The sequence below is a fragment of the Vulpes lagopus genome, chromosome 10 (assembly GCF_018345385.1).
Source record: "Vulpes lagopus strain Blue_001 chromosome 10, ASM1834538v1, whole genome shotgun sequence".
NCBI lineage: Eukaryota > Metazoa > Chordata > Mammalia > Carnivora > Canidae > Vulpes > Vulpes lagopus.
The window spans coordinates 62,587,277-62,609,516 of NC_054833.1; the positions used below are offsets into that span (position 1 = coordinate 62,587,277).

The window sequence follows — 22,240 nt, forward strand, 5'->3', positions numbered from 1 at the left end:
TAATTGTGACATCAGTCTATCTGAACAGCTTCCCTGGTAATGTCTATCCCCAAATGCTACTGTTGGAAATACTGTGTCCAGGAGAGGTGCCCTTTCAATCAGATTTGTGATCTGTAAGGCATTAAAAAGTCTAAATGTATAGCTAACTTTTTAACTGGGATGTATATAATTTGATACTCTAATTACAAGTCCTATTACAACAGAGACTTGTTTTCATATTAAAGACCTCTAAATCTAGAGTAGAATGTTACTGATTTTCATAGGGACTTTTCTGTGTACGTGATTAGATACGGGTCTGGGGATTGTGCTCCTATATGAGATTTAGGTGAATTTGAGACTTGAAACCTCAGTCCCTTGCTTGTTTCTTGAATGGAGAGATGTCTGAGTTAAGAATTGCTTATGTGGAACACTTAACATACATTTTAGAGGGATGAATGTAAGAGTAAATAAAAGGTCGTAGGCTGAACTTAATTACTGATGAGACAGAGGCATTGGGGCTGATTTACAGGTTGGTGGAGTTGTGCTGAACTAATTTTCAGGTAAGAAAGTAATAACGAAGTGACTGGGAATCTTTGACCCTGTTGAGTAGAAGTAGCACTTAAACTCTGTTTGACACACTTGGCCCAAGCTAAAAAACTGTGGTCAAGGTTTTGGGCACTTGCTGCAGTTGCCTCAGTGATTGACTGCTCTAGTGTAATGGTAGAGGGTCAGCTCAGGCTTCTTGGTGTGGTCACCACAGCGCTGCATCTCTGTCCAGTCCTTCTTTGGAAGCCATCAGGGTTGGATCATTAAAACAATAACTGAAATTGGATTCAGTTTCATAGGAAAGATTACCAGCCTGGTGTGAGTGGGGACTCCGTGAATAAGCCTTCATAGCATGTTTTTCTGTGGTTTCCACAACTTTTTCTGTTAAATGAGAAGATGGACTCTGGGTAATAGCCACATTCTGCTGTTCATCTTTTGTTTTAGCAGCTTTATTGTGATATAATTCATGTACCATACAATTTACCCCTGTACTGTATAGTTCATTTGCTTTTTCTATATTCAGAGTTATGAGTCTGTCATCTTACTCAGGTTTTGAACATTTACATTAGCCCAGGAAGATAACTCACATCCTTTTGCTGTCTACTCACTTTCAAAAAAAAAAAAAAAAAAAAAAAAGAACCTCATCCAAAAACTGCACAGCAAGCTATAGTAAGCTAAATGATTAGACAAGATATTCCATAATTCTAAAAATTGATCTCATGGTATAGACAATATTTTAACTGTTGTTATTCCGTGGTTTATGTAGTAGTGAAATACTTCATTTCTCAGGAATGCTAGCAGCAAATGCTATCTAACTCAGTATATCCATGAGAGTGACATCCTTTGTCATATTCTATTGGTTAGAAGCAAGTTGCAGGTCCCATCCACACTCAGGGAAAAGAGCCTCCACAGAGATGTGAATCCTGGGGAAGTGCAGCTCATGGGGATCATCTTAGAGCCTGTCTGCTACGTGCTGTAAATTCGTGAATAATGTAAAAATGTTACTTCCGATTTGCACATAATTTTAACTAAGTTTTTTTCAGCTACCTTCAGCAATTGACTGGTGCTACATGTTTCACCAGTGATTAAGCTGAGCCATAGAGATAATGTTTACTTGCCAGCAATCATAGAACAATAATTATTGCAAATGAGCTGCTTTGTGTTAAACTGTTTCTACATCATGAAAAAGATTACTAAGAAAATTAGTTACTGGACTCGACTGGTGAAAGTATGTTATAAGTAGGAAAGAACTTGTGTGAAAAAAATCTGATATTATGGCTTATGGTCTGGGACTCTGGCATTTGGAATGCTGGTTCATTATGTGATTATTTAGATAAAGTTTATTAGTCTTTGAGCTATAACCTTGAATCATGGTTATTATTAATACTGGTATATACCGTAATTGTGGGGAAATTATTTTAAAATTCTGCATATTTTGAGAACCTTAAGAGTAGCTACAAAAAGCAATTCTACTAACCTGAAAAAACATTTCTAAATTTTGGGAGAAGAAAAATAAAATACCCAAGCATTTAAAATTTTCTTGCTTACCAGATCAGATTTTAAAGAGAGTGCAACCACTTAATACGAAACTGACAAAATGTAGATGATCTTCAGTGGAATCTTTTTCTTTATGTATTTTGTACTCTAGTCTTATACAGTTCTTTCCTACACATTGGTGTCTGGGGGTAGGGCCAGGAAGAGAAAGAGAAAAGAGATTGTCTTTACATTCTTCACTGGATTTGCTTTTTTCTTTCTTTCTTTCTTTCTTTTTTTTTTTTTTAATTTTTATTTATTTATGATAGTCACACAGAGAGAGAGAGAGGCAGAGACACAGGCAGAGGGAGAAGCAGGCTCCATGCACCGGGAGCCCGACGTGGGATTCGATCCTGGGTCTCCTGGATCGTGCCCTGAGCCAAAGGCAGGCGCCAAACCACTGCGCCACCCAGGGATCCCTCTTTTTTTTTTTTTTTTTTTTTAAAACATAGCGTAGTTACAAGTTAATACTTTGATCTCCAGGTTGGAGTTTTGGAGATTTATTTTTATTTTTTTATTTTTTTAAGACTTACTGTCTTCTTCTTTTTTTTTTTTTTTTAAGATTTTATTTATTTATTCATGAGAGATATACAGAGAGAGAGAGGCAGAGACACAGGCAGAGGGATAAGCAGGCTCCATGCAGGGAGGCCGACATGGGACTCGATCCCAGGTCTCTAGGATCAGGCCCTGGGCTGAAGGCGGCGCTAAACTGCTGAGCCACCCAGGCTGCCCAGAGATGTTTTTTTTTTTTTAATTTAATGAAAATCTGTATCGAGATTTCTGTCCACGAATCATTTGTTTTTCACCTCATTGCTGTATCTAGGCTGAAAGATTCAGATTTGAATAGTACATGATAGTTTTTCTCTTAAAGCCAGCTGGCTATTCATCTAATTGTCCCTTTGCTTCAGCGTGGCATTATCAGGAACAGGGCAGCATGGTAAGGTGCCAGTTCTCAAACTTTACTAAAATCATCACCCAGAATCTTTAAAACTACTGTTTTTTGACTCCTGTCCCCCAATACTCTGATTTAATTGCCATGAGATGATACCTGGGCATCTGGATTTTAAGAATCTCACCAGGTAATTCTGACGTGCAGCAAAGTTCAGGAGCAGCTGTACTAAGGATTGAAGACTGAGAGAGTCATTCATGTTGGGCCAGGTAGGATAGAACTTTTTGGACGTGAGGTTTGTAGCTCCTGGGACTTTGCACTTGATAATGGAGTTTTACAGAGTTTGAAAAAGATCTTGTATTTGGCAATGAAAACTTATCTATGGAATCACTTTTTTTAATGACTGGAAACTTGGTTTTCTGAATCTCATTAAAGCTATATTTATTGCCTTCCTAAATTTAGGCTTTTCTTAGTTCAGAGTGTAAAGAACCAAGACGACGTAAACAAACCCCCCAAACCTCGAGGTCAGACTGTGTTAGCAACTTGAAAAAGACATTTTCTCACGCATTCATCAGTGCTAGCTGTAAGAAAAAAAAAGTCAAAACCTATTTAAAATGTGGAAAAATTGCTTCCCGATATTTTAACAGAGAGAGACTGAGAACACACAGCATTGAATCATCAGGAAAGCTGAAGATCTCCCCTGAGCAGCACTGGGATTTCACTGCGGAAGACTTGAAAGACCTTGGAGAAATTGGACGAGGAGCTTATGGTTCTGTCAACAAAATGGTCCACAAACCAAGTGGGCAAATAATGGCGGTGAAAGTAGGTGATGCCCATCATTCTTTCTGGTGCTTTCATCCACTGGGGGCAGTTTCTTGGTGCAGTGGTACCCCTGCCGTTCTGTTTTTGCTTGTGTGGTACATACGGGTGTCTGTAAAACTGTCTCTCCAACCCCCCTGAGGGTGTTTCGTACCGAGGTTGTCTTGTCGGTGGCACGTCCTCTATCGCCTTGGAAACACAAGTGTCCGAAGCGCGCATGTTGGCCGCACGTCCGGCATGATGCTTTAACGTGTTTTACACTTCAGGCCCTGCCGCTGCCCAGGTGAGTTCGGGCTGGGCGGCTGCAGCCCTGGGATCAGGGTAGTGCTGCGCCGAGCCAGGCGGGGAGCTGGAAGAAGAGGCAGCACACTGGGTTGGGCAGGGTGCGGGGCTAGGGCTAACAGCAGTCTTACTGAGGGTTTCTTGGAAACCACACACATGCTGTTGCCACTAACCTCAACCTTACTCGGTCCTGACCGGCTCGGCTCCTGTTGCTTTAGTTCATCTCCGCTCAGTACTGCCCTGTTCCCTGGTTTGAACGCTGTATAGAAATGCCTCCCTCGTGACAATGTTGTCGCCTTCTGTCCTTGCTGTGAGTGCCGTGCGTGCCACTTAATATGTTCATAAAAAAAGAAAGAAAGAAAGAAAGAAAGAAAGAAAGAAAGAAAGAAAGAAAGATCGATCGAGAATGGCCAGAAATGGAGATGGGCCTATAGACTGTACCTGGCAGGCTGATGTTGGTGCCTGTTACAAACTAATGATTTATGTCCGATGCCCATGGGGGCCATGTGGTTGTAATGTGTTCATCTGTGTTTAGATGTTGAACAGATGTTTTCTGCATGTAAGACGGCACAGGAAAATTGACAGCATTGGGGGTGCCATTGTAAGAAAGATAAAGGGTGAATGAGATGTGGCCATTCCCTTATCCAAATTGAAATTCTCAGGGTAAATTAGTCATGCCTTAGTTTACCCAATTGAGAACAGGTCTGTGGACCATCAGAGCTAATCATCTCCCCATCAGTGCCCTATTTGGAGAGTTTGTCAAATGGCCTGATAGAGGAGCCTTAGTATCATAACTGACTTTTGGGAGCAGATTTGTATCACATTAATATGAAATGCTATCTGTATTGAAGTTTATCCTGTGCAAAATGTTACTCTGACCATATTTGCTTCCTTCATTGTTGAGCATTTCTGTTTGTTGGGGCATATGAACCTAATGAGAAATGAATGGTGGGTAAAAATTTTATGTTTCTCTTTATGGGTTCTTAACCTTGTGGTTGGTCATAGTTCTTCTGCAATATGCTGATACCAATAGCCTTTTTTCATAGGATGATGCATTCATACATAAGATTTTGCATATACCTGGTGGATCTCTAAAGCAGCACAGGCTAAGACCTCTGCTTTGGATTGTCTGTTGAAATAAAACAGTGTTTTTCTTGGAATGTGAAATGATTCCTCCATTTTTATTTTGTGCCAGTGCAGTGTAAGTGGAAAGTCACTTTATTGAGATTTTTTTGGATGAGGATTGCATTGCTCTAATGTACTATCGGTGCAATATCTGCCTTTACTTGGCTAGGTCTTTTTTTTTTTTTTTAATTTTTATTTATGATAGTCATACAGAGAGAGAGAGAGAGAGGCAGAGACACAGGCAGAGGGAGAAGCAGGCTCCATGCACCAGGAGCCCGATGTGGGATTGGATCCTGGGTCTCCAGGATTGCGCCCTGGGCCAAAGGCAGGCGCCAAACCGCTGCGCCACCCTGGGATCCCTACTTGGCTAGGTCTTAAGGGAGAGGTAGCATATATAACTAAACTTCTAAACTTTCTTCCAGATACTAGGGAAATAACTTTTAAATAATTACATCTTAGTTTTTTCAGTCTGTGCTTGACTATGTTGATCAACATCATAATCTGTTTTAGTCATCTGGGATAGACTTGAGCTGTGGTCAGTAGGGTTTCAGGTAAAGAAAGAAGGTACTTCATTGTGATTTGAAAAAAGTGTTTCTTAATTTGATAACGTTTGGAACTGTGTGATGCTGACTCAAAATTTGAATGGACTTAAGAGTGAATAATAGGAAATTATTGTCTGCCACTTATAATTTGACCTTATTTTGAGAGTCCTGTCGGAATGCCTTCAAAGAGCCCAGCTCTTCAGAAGTACTTCTGAGGTGGTCATGGGACCTATGGATTGGTAGCTGTCACACCTGTGCCTGCCAGTTGATACTGTCTACTTTTAACACCTTGAATTTTTTTTTTTAAATAAATTTGTAACAAGTATTCCAAATCTTTTTTTTTTTTTAAGATTTTATTTATTTATTCATGAGAGACACAGAGAGAGGCAGAGACATAGACAGAGAAGCAGGCTCCATGCAGGGAGCCCGATGTGGGACTCAATCCTGCGACTCCAGGATTGCGACTCCAGGATTGCATCTTGGGCTGAAGGCAGTCACTCAACCGCTGAACCACCAGGTGTCCCTATCACCTTGACTTCTTGAGTCAGCATCTTAGTTTAGCGCAGGGAGGGTAATGATAGCATTGGATTCCAATGACAAGTATTCAAGTATCCATGACATCATGTAATACTTGAAGAGGGTTTTTTCCTTAAACACATTAAAGTTCTCTTTTTTTAAAGATTTTATTTATTCATGAGAGACACACAGAGAGAGGCAGAGACACTGGCAGAGGGAGAACCAGGTTCCCTGCGGGGAGCCTGATGTGGGATCGATCCCCAGACCTTGGGATCATGACCTGAGCCAAAGGCAGACAGACACTCAACCAGTGAGCAACCCAGGCATCCTGACATTAAAGTTTGATACCAATTTGGTAACTCATAAGTGCCATCCACTACGATTTTTAAATGCGTATCTTGATCTCTCTGAAAAAGCTTAGCCTTTTGTCACACTCTAGAGTTTGTTCTTTTGTCATGTAGGCACACAGACCAGATTGATAAGTACACACACACAGAGTCAGTGTGTGATTAAGGAGTTCGATTTGACATTTTCCATGTAGACAGCTTGATGACTAAGCACTCGCCGTGTCTAGCTTTGAGACAAGGCCTATAGAGATTTAATAGTGGGAGACTGGTTCATGCTCTTGTGAGTTTTCCAATTATTGTTGGTAAACTGAGAAATGAACTTGAAGTGTACCTCTATATAGTGTTTTATAATGTGCACTTTAACGTCAAGGATTACTGTATTAGATATTAAGCTTACCTTGGAAATAACCCTTAAGATTTACTTTCATTATCTACAAAACTGAACTGCAGTATCAGCCTGATTTTTATTATTATTATTCCTCCTCATTTTTAGTTTTGAGGGAGCCCTTCCCCAAATTTATTTTGCCACACATGAGAAATGGCTTAGAAAGATGATTTGTTAGTTACCAGAAACAATGATCTCTAAGACATATTTAAAAATCAGGATGTAATAAATCAGATTCAGCCAGATAACACACAGCATATGTAAGATCTCATGACCTTTGGCCCGAGGACAGTTCTTCAAGCTGCCAGTGAGGTTCTCTGCATTAGGACCCAAGATGTGGGAAATTCTGACCTTTTGGTTCACCCACCTGGGGAAACAGGTCTGACTCTTCTGTGAGTGGGAGTGTTATGACTGGCTTGTCTAAGGGCTTGAAGGACTGAGTCACAGGGCTGCCGAGGACAAAACCATTCCTGCCATAGGATTTTCTAAAACTGCAGTAAGGATGACCTTTGACTCTGGTTGGGTATGTCAGGCTTCGATCAGCATCCCATGCCAATAACATTTATTTAATGTCCCATTTTGTATGATGGTAGAATAACCACCGAATGAAAAAATTTAGACATGAACAGTCCCTATCCTCTAAGAGTAAAATAGGTGTCTGGTTTGCGCCCTGCCAGGGTTTATTGTAATGAGCAGAGGCCTAACATTCACACCAAATGTTTGAAGAAGGTGTCAGGATTAGATTTCTGGGCTAGGGTCAGAGAAATTTAGGATCTAGAAGTAACGTCCAGTGAAGTCAGGTCCACAGATGATCACAATTGGCATGTTAGGGCAAGTCCAGGGACACAGGAGAAAAGCATTAGAAAGAGTGGCTCCAGGCCACAGTCCAGGCCCTTGGGCTGGAATGGAACGATATGATGGACATAGGTTGCTAACAGAGGGAGGAATGACTCTGAGCCTTCAAGACTTGACAGCGTATTCTCCGCCTGACCCTGCCTGTGGCATAAATCCTGCCTCCATGCTAGACTCCCAGCTTCCCTGTCGTTTCCTCAAAGACCGTGTCTACTGACTCTTGAAGATATGCATGTGTCTGTCTGTAGGCTTGTAGGCAGGGGAGAGTAGAAAAGAATGCAGGATCCCTGGGTGGCTCAGTGGTTTAGCGCCTGCCTTTGGCCCAGGGTGCGATCCTGGAGTCCTGGGATCGAGTCCCGCATCGGGCTCCCTGCATGGACCCTGCTTCTCCCTCCTCCTGTGTGTCTGCCTCTCTCTCTCTCTCTCTCTCTCTCTGTGTCTATAATAAATAAATAAATAAATAAATAAATAAATAAATCTTTAAAAAAAAAAGAAAAGAATGCAGATGAGAGGGAATAGAAGGGAATGAAATGGATGCCCCTACAGATGGAAGGCAGTGGGATTGATATTTAGAGGGGTGGCCCTGGATTGAAGCTGTCATATCACGGGGGAGTGGAACTGATGTTGGGCAGGTGAGTGGGGATGGGCAGGTGTCACATTGAGGTTATCACAATTGATATTTACAGATGAGCTTTCAGTCTTCTACTTGAGAAGTCATGTGTGATAATCAAAGAGACAGCCTAGGTGCTTTGGTCAGCCTGGTTAGCAGGGTGAAGGGTTTTAGGTGATTTCCCTTTCTTGGTGATGGGCCTAATTGGTCTTATTACTTCAACCCTCAAGGGTTTTTCTCTACTCTTCTAACTTTCCTGTTGTGTTGATTTGAGGGCTCCTGATCCATCCTGGGCTGGTAACCTGATTTTGATTCCTGCAATCCTGCCTCTCCTTGGTATTTGGATTTTGCCTACCGTGTCCTTGATCTGCAGTTGAGACTTAGGTTAATCCTCCTGCCCCGAGGGGAAGTATCCAAGCCCTCCACCCACCCATACCAGCAGCCCCTAACTCAGCCCTTGCCTGAGCAGTGTGGGGGGCTTCCATCTTGAGGCAGACAGTGCTGCAAGTATAGGAACGCAGGGGTCGGCAAAGGACAGCTTGCTCATTTTCACTGCCACTGCAGACACCTTGCCATTTCTACCAGAAGTTCCATGACTGAATGATTTTGGTGGGAACTGTGAGCCTTATTGGACGAGGTTCATTTGAGTCCTTAAAACTGGTCTTGCACATTGTTCTGAAAACACTGGAAAGATAGTTGACAGGAGTGGCCTTAAGTTTGAAAAGCTCCTTTCTCATGGTACAGAGTGCATTGTTAGGCAATCTTGTTGGGTTTTGAAAGGCTACAGCGCTCATGTTTGATATTCCAGATCACTTGTGGGACACAAAAGTCATGGCTGTCTGGTTTTGAATTGAGACTGGATTCCAACACCTTCCGCTCTGATTTAATTGGCTAGACCATGTGGCTTCATTAAGAAATCCGTAGTTGGCTGAGCCATATTATTGTATGCTTCCTAAAGTCACCTGAATGTTGTGGTGTTGCAGATGAAAAGTCTAAGTGGATGCTTCCAGGACTGGGCAGAGCCAAAGAATGTGGCAGAGCTGTCCTCCCGTCAGCCTTGGTTTTGAAGTCAGGTCCCTTGTTTATAGTTGGAACTCCTTTATATGTGTGGGTTTTTTTTGTTTTTTGTTTTTGTTTTTTTTTTCTCCTGTTTTCACACTGAAGACTCTTTCTGTTAATGAAATTGTATGTAGACCCTAATAAATAATATAGACAAAATAGTACTATTTTGGTTGGTTTAAGGGATAGGAGATGGGAACCTTGCCTGCTTATAGGACATGAACTCTAAGAAGAGCTTTGGGATCTATACCTCAGCCTATCTAGTAGTAATTTGGAGAAAAACCTTATCACGCCTCACTCTAAATGAGGATCATCTGACCCCATATTTTATATGATTTTTGTTGTTGTCTTCCCGCCATGCCTCCAAAATTGGTTATACATCAGATTTCTTCTTATATCTCACTTTAGTGTCATGAGTACTGATCTGTCGTTTATGATCTTTAGGCCCTTGCAGAATGTTAGTGCTAAGATTGTGCCCTTTGTATATGGATGATGTAATTAGTAAAGAGGAAGAGGATGATACCATCCTTAATCAAGACATATCAAGCTTGTCCCATTAACTTTGCCCTCAGGCAGCTCTGCCCATGATGTAATAAATACGCCATATGTTTTGGGACTGATTTCCCAAACTTTCTGATGATGCATAACAGAGCCTATGCAGAAGGTATTAAATAGGCCTCAGTATCCTCAGTGAGGAGAATAAGAGGTACTTTTGTTAATTAATTTGATTAAGATACAATTGAGAATTCATTAAATTGATTCTAAAGACCTGCATGATTTTGCAATTAAGAATCAGTATTCTTTCTTCCTGCCTTAGTGGAAACATGTCTTCATAATTTAAAACAATTGATTTAACAGACACTTTTGATTTGCTACTCTTTGACATGAAAACCGGTTTTGCATCTGTGATCAGCATTCCAAATACTTGGCTTTTTAAACTGTTTCAGTTAATGTTGCTATCTGCTTTGACCTCATTAGTGATGGCATTGTGAGACAGAAACAGTGAGCATTTTTGTATGTGATCTGTCTAGAAGACTAGCAGCTAAGGATGAACCTGTGTAGCAGGGATGAGTCTTGCTGCATCTGTGGGATAGAGAATCTTTGTTTTGAACTTAGGAACATAAGAATGCCTGAGATTTCCTGCATCCCAGAGGAAGGCGATAATAGCATACTGATGTGCTGCAGTGGTTTCTGGGGTTTTCCAGCTTTGTATTAGAACGGACTTCTGCACATTTCTTCTGGGAAAGCAGCATATTTGTGAGGATCCAACTGGGGGGCACTTGGGGATCTGAGTGTGATCCTTGCTCTCCTATCCCCCACATCACTGATTTAGGTTGGCCTGAAGTCAGCTATTGATTGACAGTGGACTCCCCTTCATCTTTTATTCACAGATACTAACCTTAGGAGGGTTCTTTAGCAAGGAATCCTTAATGAACAGGTGTACTTCTGGCATAACAGTATTGGGTTTGTAGAGTCCAGGAACAGGGCACATTTTCAAAATATCACTCTCACAACTGTATCAGTTAAGATAATCCTTGTTCTTGTCATCTTTTGATTTTTTTTTTTTTTTTTTAGATTTATTTTAAGCGGGGAGGGACAAAGAGGGAGTGAAAGAGAATCTCAAACAGACTGCCTGCTGAGCGTGGAGCCTGCTATGGGGCTTGATCCCAGGACCTTGAGACCATGACCTGAGCCAAAAATCAAGAATCAGATGCTTAACCAACCGAGCCACCCAGATGCCCCTCCTCTTTTGATTTTAAATGAAATAGTTCCTGTGGAGAAGAGTTCCACCCTCATGATCTGTTTGCTCATGTACTAGTTCTAGGATTTCTGCATGGATGATATTTATCAATGTCCACTTGGTACAAAAGGTCAACACAGGGAGCTTTTGGTTTCATTCTTGTCCTGGGAGTGGTTGTTCTAGCCATCATATCACTCTGGCAAGACATTTGGCAATTACTTGAAACACGGAATCCTAATGTTTTAGAAACTTTCGATGCTGATGGGTGCTTATGGGTAGGAATGAGCCACAATCAGGGAGATGAGTTTTAGCCACCTGCCAGTAATGCAGATCCCCCACAGTATTGTTGAAGAGTTTATACCTTCTGGGGCTCCCGTGTAGGTTGGTGGCAAGTTGAGAGTGACACTTTGCCATTAGAAGGGCCAAAATACTAATAGCTGGCATCATTTTATCTGATGTCACATTGTCTTAATAAGTTCCTAGATAATCTTCAAAGGTATCCACAGATGTCCTGTATGGTCATTGAACCCATCAGCTTGCTCAGTCTTGTATCCATGCCCTAATTTCTCACTGGCAAACTCACTTCTCTTCACTTTGAGTAGTTGTACCTTATTCCTAATGTACCCTAAGTAGCTGAAGATGAGCATGTGCAGCAGGGGTATGAGTCTCCAACCTTGCTCTTATGACCTTGTTCTACTGCCCTCTGGACCCTCAGCTAAGTCCGTCACAAACCTGATGTGAATTTTCAAGAATTTAGAGACCTTCTTACCTGCTGGGACTAGAGGTCATGCCCTACCACATCAGTTACCCTATTTCTTGTTTCCCCACATCTCATCCTCCCAGATATTTTCTCTATTTCGAAGCAAAAGCAAAGCATGAGTATCAGTTAGAACTAGTAGATATGTTGTAAGTGTCTTTGTGTTGTTGTTTTGAAGTCCACCTTTCTAAAGTTCATTCCTGGACTCTCCCCAGGTCTTGATTCCTGATCCGTTTGCAGATGACTTGTATCTTTTTTTTGCCTGGAATGATCTGATCCTAGAACTTGCATCTGTCACTCACATTGTGGAACTGCTGTTTTTAATCAGGAGCACCTATGATTTGTCATCAGTCTTGCCTTGTTCTGAGTCTTTTGAGCATCTGATGAGCTGTTTTCCCCTTCTCTGAGCAGAAATGGGATCGGGTAACCCAGAGGGCCTTCCCCACACCCACATTGTCCAAGACATAGAGCCTGTCATCTGTCTGACCTTTTCTTACATCTTGAGTTGGTAGGAAGAGGATCTCTCAGTTTTTGGTGAGAATCAGAAGGTCTCACACCAGGACCCAGGCAGACCAGACTGGGTCATTTCAAGGAACGCCCTAGTGCTTTGGTATATGCCTGGCCTCCCCAGCAACTGAGATATCTTTGAGAACTCTGACGTGGAGATGGGAGGGTTACCTCTGAGTCAGAGTGAGTGGTGAGCACCAGTAGCAGCTGGATATTTATATAACACCTAGGCAAAAAGTTCCTTGCTGACCTGCTTCTAAGGACCTACCCTGTGGGACTGTCTTATTTTGCTTCCCCTATAGCTTGTCCCTTAGCCATTGTGTTGTCAGCCTTTCTTCTTTTTCTCTGCTACATTTGAGCCATCTTGGCCTTATCTTCCAACTTCGATTGGGTCATCATGACACTTTCCTTTTATCCCTTCCCGAATGTTTCTTCTGACCCTTGAAAATCAATTTAGGAAACGAAGATAAACAGTGACGCTAATACAGTCCTGATATCTCTTAAGAGGTGAGTGGTTTCTTTGAGGGTGTACACTACCTGTTTCCATTCATCTCCTTTGCTTCTCTGCCCTTCCCACCTCTAGTCCTTAAGTGAATGTAGTTTGAATAGTTCCCACAATCCCTTTCCATTAGAAAAACAGGTCTTAATCTACTGGAAAGTTCTTCCTACTTATGTTAGTTTTATCCCTATCCATTCATTCCTGATGAGTACCAACAAATTGTGTGGGGGAGGTTGGGTTGGCAGCGTTTGGAGATAATGTGCAAGAATCATCTTATTGTGAAGGTCCCAGTGTATTTAGAGGCCATCTGGAACTACGCCACATTTAAATAGTTGTTCACTATCAGTAAAGGAGTATTTATGCTTTAAATTTAAATTGTTAAACATTGAAGCATTCCAAATGAAGGCCAAGTATAAGCTGCCAACATTTAAATTTACCAATGATTTCCAGATGCCACGTTGTGCAGAGAGAAGGAAAGCAACCTTTCAACCACTTATTGGTATTTTGTCTGCATGATTTGGACTGTTGTTAGAGTGGACATTTTGTTTTATGCATGAGGACAATTTCTAACTTAAATTTTTGAGCTTGTCCTATAGAATCTGTCAACTTTCTATCACTGCAGCTTAATCCATATGGAATTTCTAGTACCTGGGTTTGTGGCTGCTCCAGCCAATGGCATGAGTTGGATTGGCTGTTTTAAAAAAGTGAAGCTCTGTGGACTTCTAAATTTTTTTAATTTTTAAAAATGTTTAATGATTTTGAGAGAGAGAGCAAGTGGGATGAGGGAAGGACAGAGGGAAAGGGAGAAAGAGAATCTTAAGCAGGTTTCACGTCCCACATGGAGAGCCTGCTGCGAGGCTCAATCTCATGACTCTGAGATCATGACCTGATCTGAAATCTAGAGTCAGACACTTAACCAACTGAGCCACCCAGGTGCAGCTGGATTTTTTTTATTTTTAATTGGATAAGAACTGCATAACACTAATAAAAACAGAGAACCAGGTATTCAGTTTATCCTCTGTGTCTGAAAGAGTTTTCATTGGAGTTATTTTGGCATTGCTGATCTGTAGCTACATGCTGTTTTTATTGGCATTTACCTGCTTTTGTTTGGAGTATAAAGCAACCTTGAATACAAATTTGGACAATAATTTTTAAAATATTATTTTAGATTCAAGTATATCAATTTCTTCACTGTGGAAAACAGCTTCTAATATGGGGTGTCAAGTCTTGTTTTGATTTTAAGTGTTTGCCCTATATTTTGTTCCAATAAAGTAAAACTTGTGATAATTTGAAAATATTATTGGAAGAGAGGTGTGGATTGATTTTGAAAAAGTATAATTTGTTTCAAGAGCATGTTATAATTGGAGCTAAGGTAATAAAATAGTGACAAATAAAAGAGCTCAATAATCCCATAATGAAAAAATTAGTGATTTTAATGAGTTCTGATATTTGGTTGAAAATGAAACTTTAAAAAGACTTAAGGTTCTTGAGATAATTTTCTTAAATATTTTGTGTGAGTTTTTCAACCCCATTCTTTATGAGAAAAAAAGTGTTTTTGAACACAAACTCAAAGTCTTATTTAGTTTTCAAGTTTATTGATATAAATAAAAGTTTTCTTTGATTCGAGACATTTATCGATACATTTGCCTTTTGAACATTCTAATTACGAGAGATTTTTATGTATAGTTGGTGTTACCTTTAGGCTTCAATTTTCCATTCTTTCTATTAAGGAAAGCATTTTTTTTTTCTCTCTTTAATTTGAAGATTTAGTTGGCTTTATGAAATGATTGATGAATCAGGCAGCATCTCATCTAGCCAGGAGAAGGGAAGCTCCCAAGAACAGTTTCATAAAGGGAAGGGAAATTTGTTCTTGTTCATGTGTTCCATGTTATATGGTTATTCTCCCTTAGTATTAGAAAATCCTGGCTGTACTTATATCCAGTGTAAAAATCTTATCCATACACATTGTTTTGTTCCATTAGAGAAACTTTCCTGGCTGTGACTCGTGCTACTAAGAATTATTTCTAGTTATTGATTATTGTTAAGTATTCTTCAGTTTGAACATTTATTGAATTAATTGAGTTAAAATAACTAATTTGAAGTAACCATTACTGTAGACATGTGCTTGTGGTTAATCCCCTTTTTGAATCCTTTAGGCCTTTTGAATTACTTTATTTTATAAGTGCTCACATATAATACATGTTGCAATATAACCCTAAAACTTCTGTATAATGAAGAGTTAGTGCTACTTGCTCAGTCCCAAACAATGCTGGTACCTTCCCAGCAGCTTCTCTTCTACCCACATCCTGTCCCTTGGACCAGATGCTCAGAGAGCACGAAGAGGTGTTAATCCATTGACAAGTATCCAAGAGCAGAATCAATTTCCTGGTAGACCAGTAGGTCATCCAGTGGCCCCGTGTTCTGTTTTGTACTAGTAGTGGCTTTAAAGAATAGTTTACAGATGAATAGATTTTACTGCCACATTGATGAGCTCAAAGGTTTGAGCTGTGGCAGGAATTCTCTCCATCCTGGCTCATGATAATCCGGCCCAGGATTGAGAATTAGATACCAGTCCAATACTGGGACTTCCAGCCAGGCCTCTAGTCCATATAGTAGTAGCATGTGTCTTTTCTGTAGCTACTGTAATATTTTTAGAAATTCATTCTAAAGAATTGGTTCAAGAGTCAGTTATTGATGTTAACTATTAAGGTTTTGGTGTAATATGCTTTCCAGTAGTTGAAATACAAGCATTTGTACAAATGGAAATTTAGAAAACCCTATGACCAGTTTGGGGAAACAAACTAGGAAAGAGGACATCTTTTATAATAGTGTCTTATGAGTGTGAATGTTAGTGTATTTATACTTGCCCAGCGATCCGTACAAGTGAAAATAGAAAAAAACAAAGTTTTTAAACCTTTTAATAGTGAGAATTTTTCAGTTGGTGGAAATCTTTCCCAGAGTATCATTTCCTTTTTCTTTCCCATTTGTCTCTAATTACCAGCTCTTTGTCTTTCAAATGTAGACATATAAGATTGTTAAGTTTTTCTTTAAAAAATTGCCTTCCCAGACTAGTATTTTCACAGTTATCCTTTTAAGCTTATTGTTTTAAAACAGGAATAAATGTAATTAAAATATTTACCAAAATTATCAATGTCATGGTTTTCAACTAATAACAAATTAAAATCTCTGGACTATTTTAACTTTTTAAAAATATAGTTTTTGAGCAAACATTAGCCTGATGTTGATTTAAAAGAAAGATCATTAATCTCCAAACTATGAAAGTATATAAATGAGAGAAAGAAGGAAATTTTTCTTAACTTTAAAAGATTAGTCTTATATTGTCATTATTTTTTGTTCTTTTTATTTGTTATTTATTTCTTGTTTATCTGGTTAGTGAAATTCAGTGTTAAAGTCTTAAATCAGTGTATACAAGACAGATGCTAATTAGTAAATTTTACTTGGTATGAAGCACTATAGCTAGCAGGCTATAAATTTCAAGTAGCAAAATTAAATGTGTTTGTATTTGGAATATATGGAATGCATTTCGTGGGGAGAGAGGAAAATGAAAGAACCTGCTTCTGTTCCTTCTGCAAGTGCTTATTGTCATGTTACATGGAATACATCTTTTGTATCTCTCTGTGCCTCTGGCTTCTCTTCTGTAAAATGGGCCCAAGAATTTAATTGCCTGCCTTCATCCCTTTCAAGAACATTGAGGACAGATACCTTGAAGTCTTTGGAAGACAAAATGCCACCTTGTGTATTTTTTGATATACTAACTTGCCTTGTAAGTATGTACTATGTGTTGTACACAGTGGCGCGGTGTGACATTGTGAACTTTTTTTTAATGAGAAAAAAGTTGTTTGCATGCCTCAATGTTAAACTATAACTTCATTATTCATGTTTTATATTTTTTGAACTTGATTCTTTCCTCTCTTGTGCAGTGGGAACCGTCCCTCTGAGTGTCTTCATGCGCTCTACTGTTCCTGGGGCTGGGGGCGGGAGCAGTGGGTTGTGGGAGGTGGAGGTACTAGTTTTTTGTGTTAATCTTTTAGAAACATGCAGAGAAGTGGTACAGGTGGGTTAGGGGTAAACCCCAAGTCTGCCGTGAACAGAGAAGCGAGCCTCATCAGTTTAGAAATAGACAAAAAGCCCTCTCTCTCCTCATTTGTTGAGTTTCTTCACCATGTTCTTACTGCCCTCCATTCTGACCCCTGGGGTGGAGAGTCAGAACTTTTTATTCTTAACTATAGAAAATGTGGTGATGGGGGAGGTTCCAGCATAGGATTTGGGAGGCTGGGAATGTAGTCTGTGTGCTGTTCCTGCACTGATTCCCATTGACCTGTTCTGGACCATTTTCCATCTCTAGTGAGTGAGAATGCTGGAGGGTGGGTGGGGGGTAAGGTTGCCAGGGAGTGAGGAGAGCTGTTCTTGCATTGAATACCTAGATTCCATACAGTAAAGGTATCTGTGAAGCTGATTATTCACACAAAAACTGTTTCAAATATAGCTCGTTAGGCCTCTCTTTATATTTGCATGTGAGGGTTAATTTTCACTGCTTAGGAACTTCTGTTATATAACTGCCAACGTCATCAGCGGATGCTTGTGGTTAAAAAGCCCTGTGTCCTTTAAAGAATTCCTAAGTGCTGTTGTTGTTGTTTTTTTTTTTTAAAGATCCTAAGTGCTATTTTGTTTTTCTGTGATAAAAACTGTTCTCATAAAAGTCTAAGGAAGATGATAATTATTATGTCTGGTTAGTATTTAATGACATTTGCTTAGCAATTTTTCAGTCTTGTGGTAGTGGTTTTTCTTGGGTTTCTAACATTGTTTTATGTTTTTGTGACATCTTTTGTCATTCTTTTCCAGAGAATTCGGTCAACAGTGGATGAAAAAGAACAAAAACAGCTTCTTATGGATTTGGATGTAGTAATGCGGAGTAGTGATTGCCCGTACATTGTTCAGTTTTATGGTGCACTCTTCAGAGAGGTAGGAATAAACAATTTGGGGTTTTAGCTGATGAATAACTATCTCATTGGAATAAATAAGAGGATGGCAGGCTTAGATTCTGATCTTCATTAATTGCCAGACGTTAGCAATAAGCTGATCTCTGAATATTTTAGTATATAGGTGTGAGATGGCACACATTTATTTCCAGCACTGATTATTCCTTGGTTAAGGGGTGAATCTCGGGCTTTTAAAATACATATTTATGGCTGTCATTTGTGAATCCGCATATTTCCTTTCTTCACTTATTGTTTCTGTTCTTTAAGAACCTGACAAATCCACTAACTTCTGAATAACCCTTTGCCATAGGTTGAGATTTCTCTGTTTTGGCTTTGAACTCCCTCAGTGTCCCCTCTCCCCCTTTAAAAACTTATATTTATTTCTGTCATTAATTATATCTGCTTTTAATGGAAGCATTTACTCACCCTCATCAGAACCCTCAGTGCAACCCATATGGAAATTCACTAGTTACACTAGAAATTCTTCTAGCTAATCTTGTTATCTGGATTTTTGTGTAGAGACTGCATGGTTTCAGTGTCATGTGTCTTCTTTTGGCCCCTGGTTATTCTGTGTCCTGACACAGGGTATCACTTCTGCCTCTGGCTGTCAAACCCGTGTAGTCCTTCCAGTCATCTCATTGCCTGAGGCAGGGAAGGAAGGGATTTAGGGCAGGGGGGTGTGGGTGGAGCTGGAGCTGGGCCCCAATCCGACACTTACGGGTATCCTGGCCAGTCCTCACACATTTGTGATATTTACTTAGGTGAGTGGGACTTCGGCTGAATGATCCCTTACACACTTTTAATACTCTTTATAAAACACCGTTGTCATTTTGAAAGTGTTAGGATGAGCTTGTGCTAGTGGGGCCGTTATGAGCTGGTGAGAAGCCCCTCCCTTCTTTTTTTCTGGGACTGGATCACAAAGCGGGGATGTAGCCTTGGGGGTTTTGTTTTATTTCCTGAATTAAAAAATACTGTGTTGTAAGACAGGCCTGACTGTAACTTGACTAGAAATGTATGAACTCTTAACATTGGAGAAGACCTTTGAGCTTAGTCAATTAATTCCCTACTCAGTCAGTACATCTGTTTTTATTGATTTGTTTTTCTGTGCTCTTAATAGGTGACTCTAGTAGGTGGAAGAGTCCATTGCTTTGTTGAATCAGTAATTAATCACTTAATTCTAGACTCCTCTAGTTTCTTTGTACTTCTGTCCTTGTACTTGTTATGACTCGAATATTCGTTTTTGTGACCGGGTACGTGGGATTTGTGAACTTCCTTCACCATTGCACACCAGTAGTACGTTGTGACAGTATACATCGTATGTTCAGGAACATACTCTGTCCTGAACCTAAGTGTATCATAAAGTCGTGCTGTCTGTAAGATCATGAATCTGGAACTTTTCTTTTTTTTTTTTTTCTTTTTATTTTTTTTTATTTTTTATTTTTTTTAATTTTTATTTATTTATGATAGTCACAGAGAGACAGAGAGAGAGGCAGAGACATAGGCAGAGGGAGAAGCAGGCTCCATGCACCGGGAGCCCGACGTGGGATTCGATCCCGGGTCTCCAGGATCGCGCCCTGGGCCAAAGGCAGGCGCCAAACCGCTGCGCCACCCAGGGATCCCTGGAACTTTTCTTTATGTTCCACAAGAGTCTTGCCATCTCCTCCTCCCTTCTCCCAAACCATTGATTTAGTCTTTATAATCACTAAATCTTCTGGCCATTTTATTCTTCAGAGCTTATGCAGAGGAGTACTTACTTAGGGATTGAACTACAGTCTGTCTCAACTGGATTCCACAGTCGGCTTTTCCAGCTCTGTCATTCTCTGCCACTTGAGGCTCCTACTGGCCCTATCTTAGCGGTATTTCAACTACATTGAGCTCAGGTACTCCAGCCTATTTCTCATGTTCATTGTTTAATCATTCCTTTAGGCAGTATTAGATGTATAACCCCAGCCTACTCAGTGTAGAAGTCTGATTTTATGAAAAGAAGGCAGAGTAAGTGGCACCCAGAATTGCAAATATTGGAAACAACACAGAAAGCTTGGAGTAGTATCTGAACAGTATCTTCATTGTTTCTTCTGAGAAGCAGGGTAAAATGCAGTGTCAATATCTCAGGGAGGTTAAAGGGAGTTGAGATAATGCAGCTGTAAGCACAAACATCTGTCGACTATTCTACAGTTTTCATATGTATTCTCTTTGTAATGGTCTCAGGGCATTTGGGGGCATCATCCCCCTTCTCCCTCTCTAAATTAATTAGAGAGGAGGCTGAGGTTTGAGGACTGTTTGGATGGGAGTCACATAGTCACATAGTCACTATAGTCACATAGTCACATAAAGAAGTAGCAGAGATGGGACTTTAGGGACAAAAATCTCACTGTTCTTTCTGTTATAGAACAAGTGGTCCAGGGATGAGGAACTTTCAGCTTCATTTAAAAAAAATAATTACTTTTTCACAGGACTACAATTTTTGAGTATGATCGGATGGAGGCTGAAGATCTGCACAGTTAAGTTGTATAAAGTTGCAAAATGCCCTGACAGGTGAACATGAACTCTCTCCACCCTCCTGCAAGAAGTAATAGGTACTTTCTGTATTAAAAAAAAAAAAAAAGTTTAGAAGCCAAAAATTCACCTTTAAAGAATGCATAGGCAGAGTGTGTTTCCTGAAGTTACAAAGGTTAAAAATATTAAATAGACTTAATAAGGGTTTAGAGAAACATTTTTCTTTTGAGATTGATCACTTAAAAGAATCTTTTTGGCAACGTGATCTTCAGTTCTAGTAATAGACACACAATTCTGGGTTTATGAAAGGGAAGACTGGAGATGAACATATGTAATCTGGACTCTCCACCTAATCACCACTATGAGGAAGACAAATGACTTTTAATTACTGTCCCTGTGAGGAACCCTCCAGGACATTTCGTTTTATCATACATATGCCCGTAAGACATCAGTTTGTGTTTTGCTTCAGTCAGCTATCAATCAGAGAGCTCGTGAGATGTTAGTTTTCTTACCCTGGCAGCTCCTCTGTAGAGATGAATCTTGCTCTTGGGTAATCACTGAGCCTCTGCAAGTTCCATAGTTTTACTCAGAGCAATGACTGAATAATATTTAATACCTAAGTTGGAAACTTGTTTTTTGCCATTGTCTCCAACCATTTATACTTCTTTCTACAATGGAGCTGAACTCAAATAAAAAGCCCAAAGTACAACTTGGATTTGATGTCGGTAAGTTATTAAGACATCTAATTGCACAGGTTTCTAAACTCATTTTCAGACTTTGAAGACAGAAAAATGAAGAGCTTTACAATATTGAACAATAAACATAACTTGTAGCCTGTAACTTGCTTAAAGGTCCGCACCTTCCGTTTATCAGAACTGAAACCTAGAATCACTTTAAAAATGTCCTTTAATATATAGATTTTCAGAATTTAAAAGCACAAAAGCCCTTACTTTGAGTATCTTTGGAGGTTGGAGAAATTCTAGTGTAGGAGATACTATTCTGAGTAACTGGTGACTATAGCTAGTCATTGGGTTATGTAAAAGGCGCTGATATGAGCTGAATTTAGTGCATTCTTCCCTTTCTCTCCCTGCTACTGCTTATGTTCTTTCCTTTCCTTCCTCTTGCATAGTTTAAGCACAGACTTATTGAGGGAACATCGACATATGATAAAACGCACGTATTGAGAGGGTACAGTTCCGTATGTGTGAACAAGTTGTACACCTGTACAGTTATCACCAATCAAGAGGGTAGACATTTCCATCACTCCCACTCCCTGTGCCCATGTCCTCTCTGCTCCCACCGTGCTGCTTTCTGCCTCTGTAGGTGGATGTGCATTTTTTAGAGTTTTATGTAAATGGAATAGAGCAGTATGTATGCTTTGTCTTCCTTACTCTACATAATTGTTTTTCAGTTCCTTCTGTGGTGTGTGTCAATAGTTTGTTCATTTATATTGCTGAGTAGTGGAAGTAGTATTCCATGGTGGGGATATGCTATGTACAATTGGTTCATTCCTTCTCCTGCTGAGGGACTGTTGGATTGTCTCTGGTTTTTGTCTGTTACAAATAACACTGTTGTGAGCATTTGTGTACAACTGTGTGAGTGGACATGTGCTCTCATTTCCCTTGGGTAAATAGCTGGTAGTGGAATGGCTGGATCATATGATAGGTGAATATTTAACTTTTTAAAATTATTCTCCAAAGTGGTTGTACTATTTTCAACCTTCACCAGTAATGTATGAGACTTCTCTTTCTTCCAC

The 22,240-nt window shown here is 39.9% G+C and overlaps 1 protein-coding gene across 1 annotated transcript in view; it reads left to right on the plus strand.

Moving 5' to 3' along the window:
* Positions 1–22,240, plus strand: part of MAP2K4 (mitogen-activated protein kinase kinase 4) — a 133,175-nt gene that overhangs the window by 64,044 nt on the left and 46,891 nt on the right. Inside the window, exons 3-4 of the mRNA XM_041770275.1 lie at positions 3,595–3,769; positions 17,852–17,971. Coding sequence (XP_041626209.1) covers positions 3,595–3,769; positions 17,852–17,971 — 295 coding nt within the window. The remainder of the gene's footprint in view (positions 1–3,594; positions 3,770–17,851; positions 17,972–22,240) is intronic.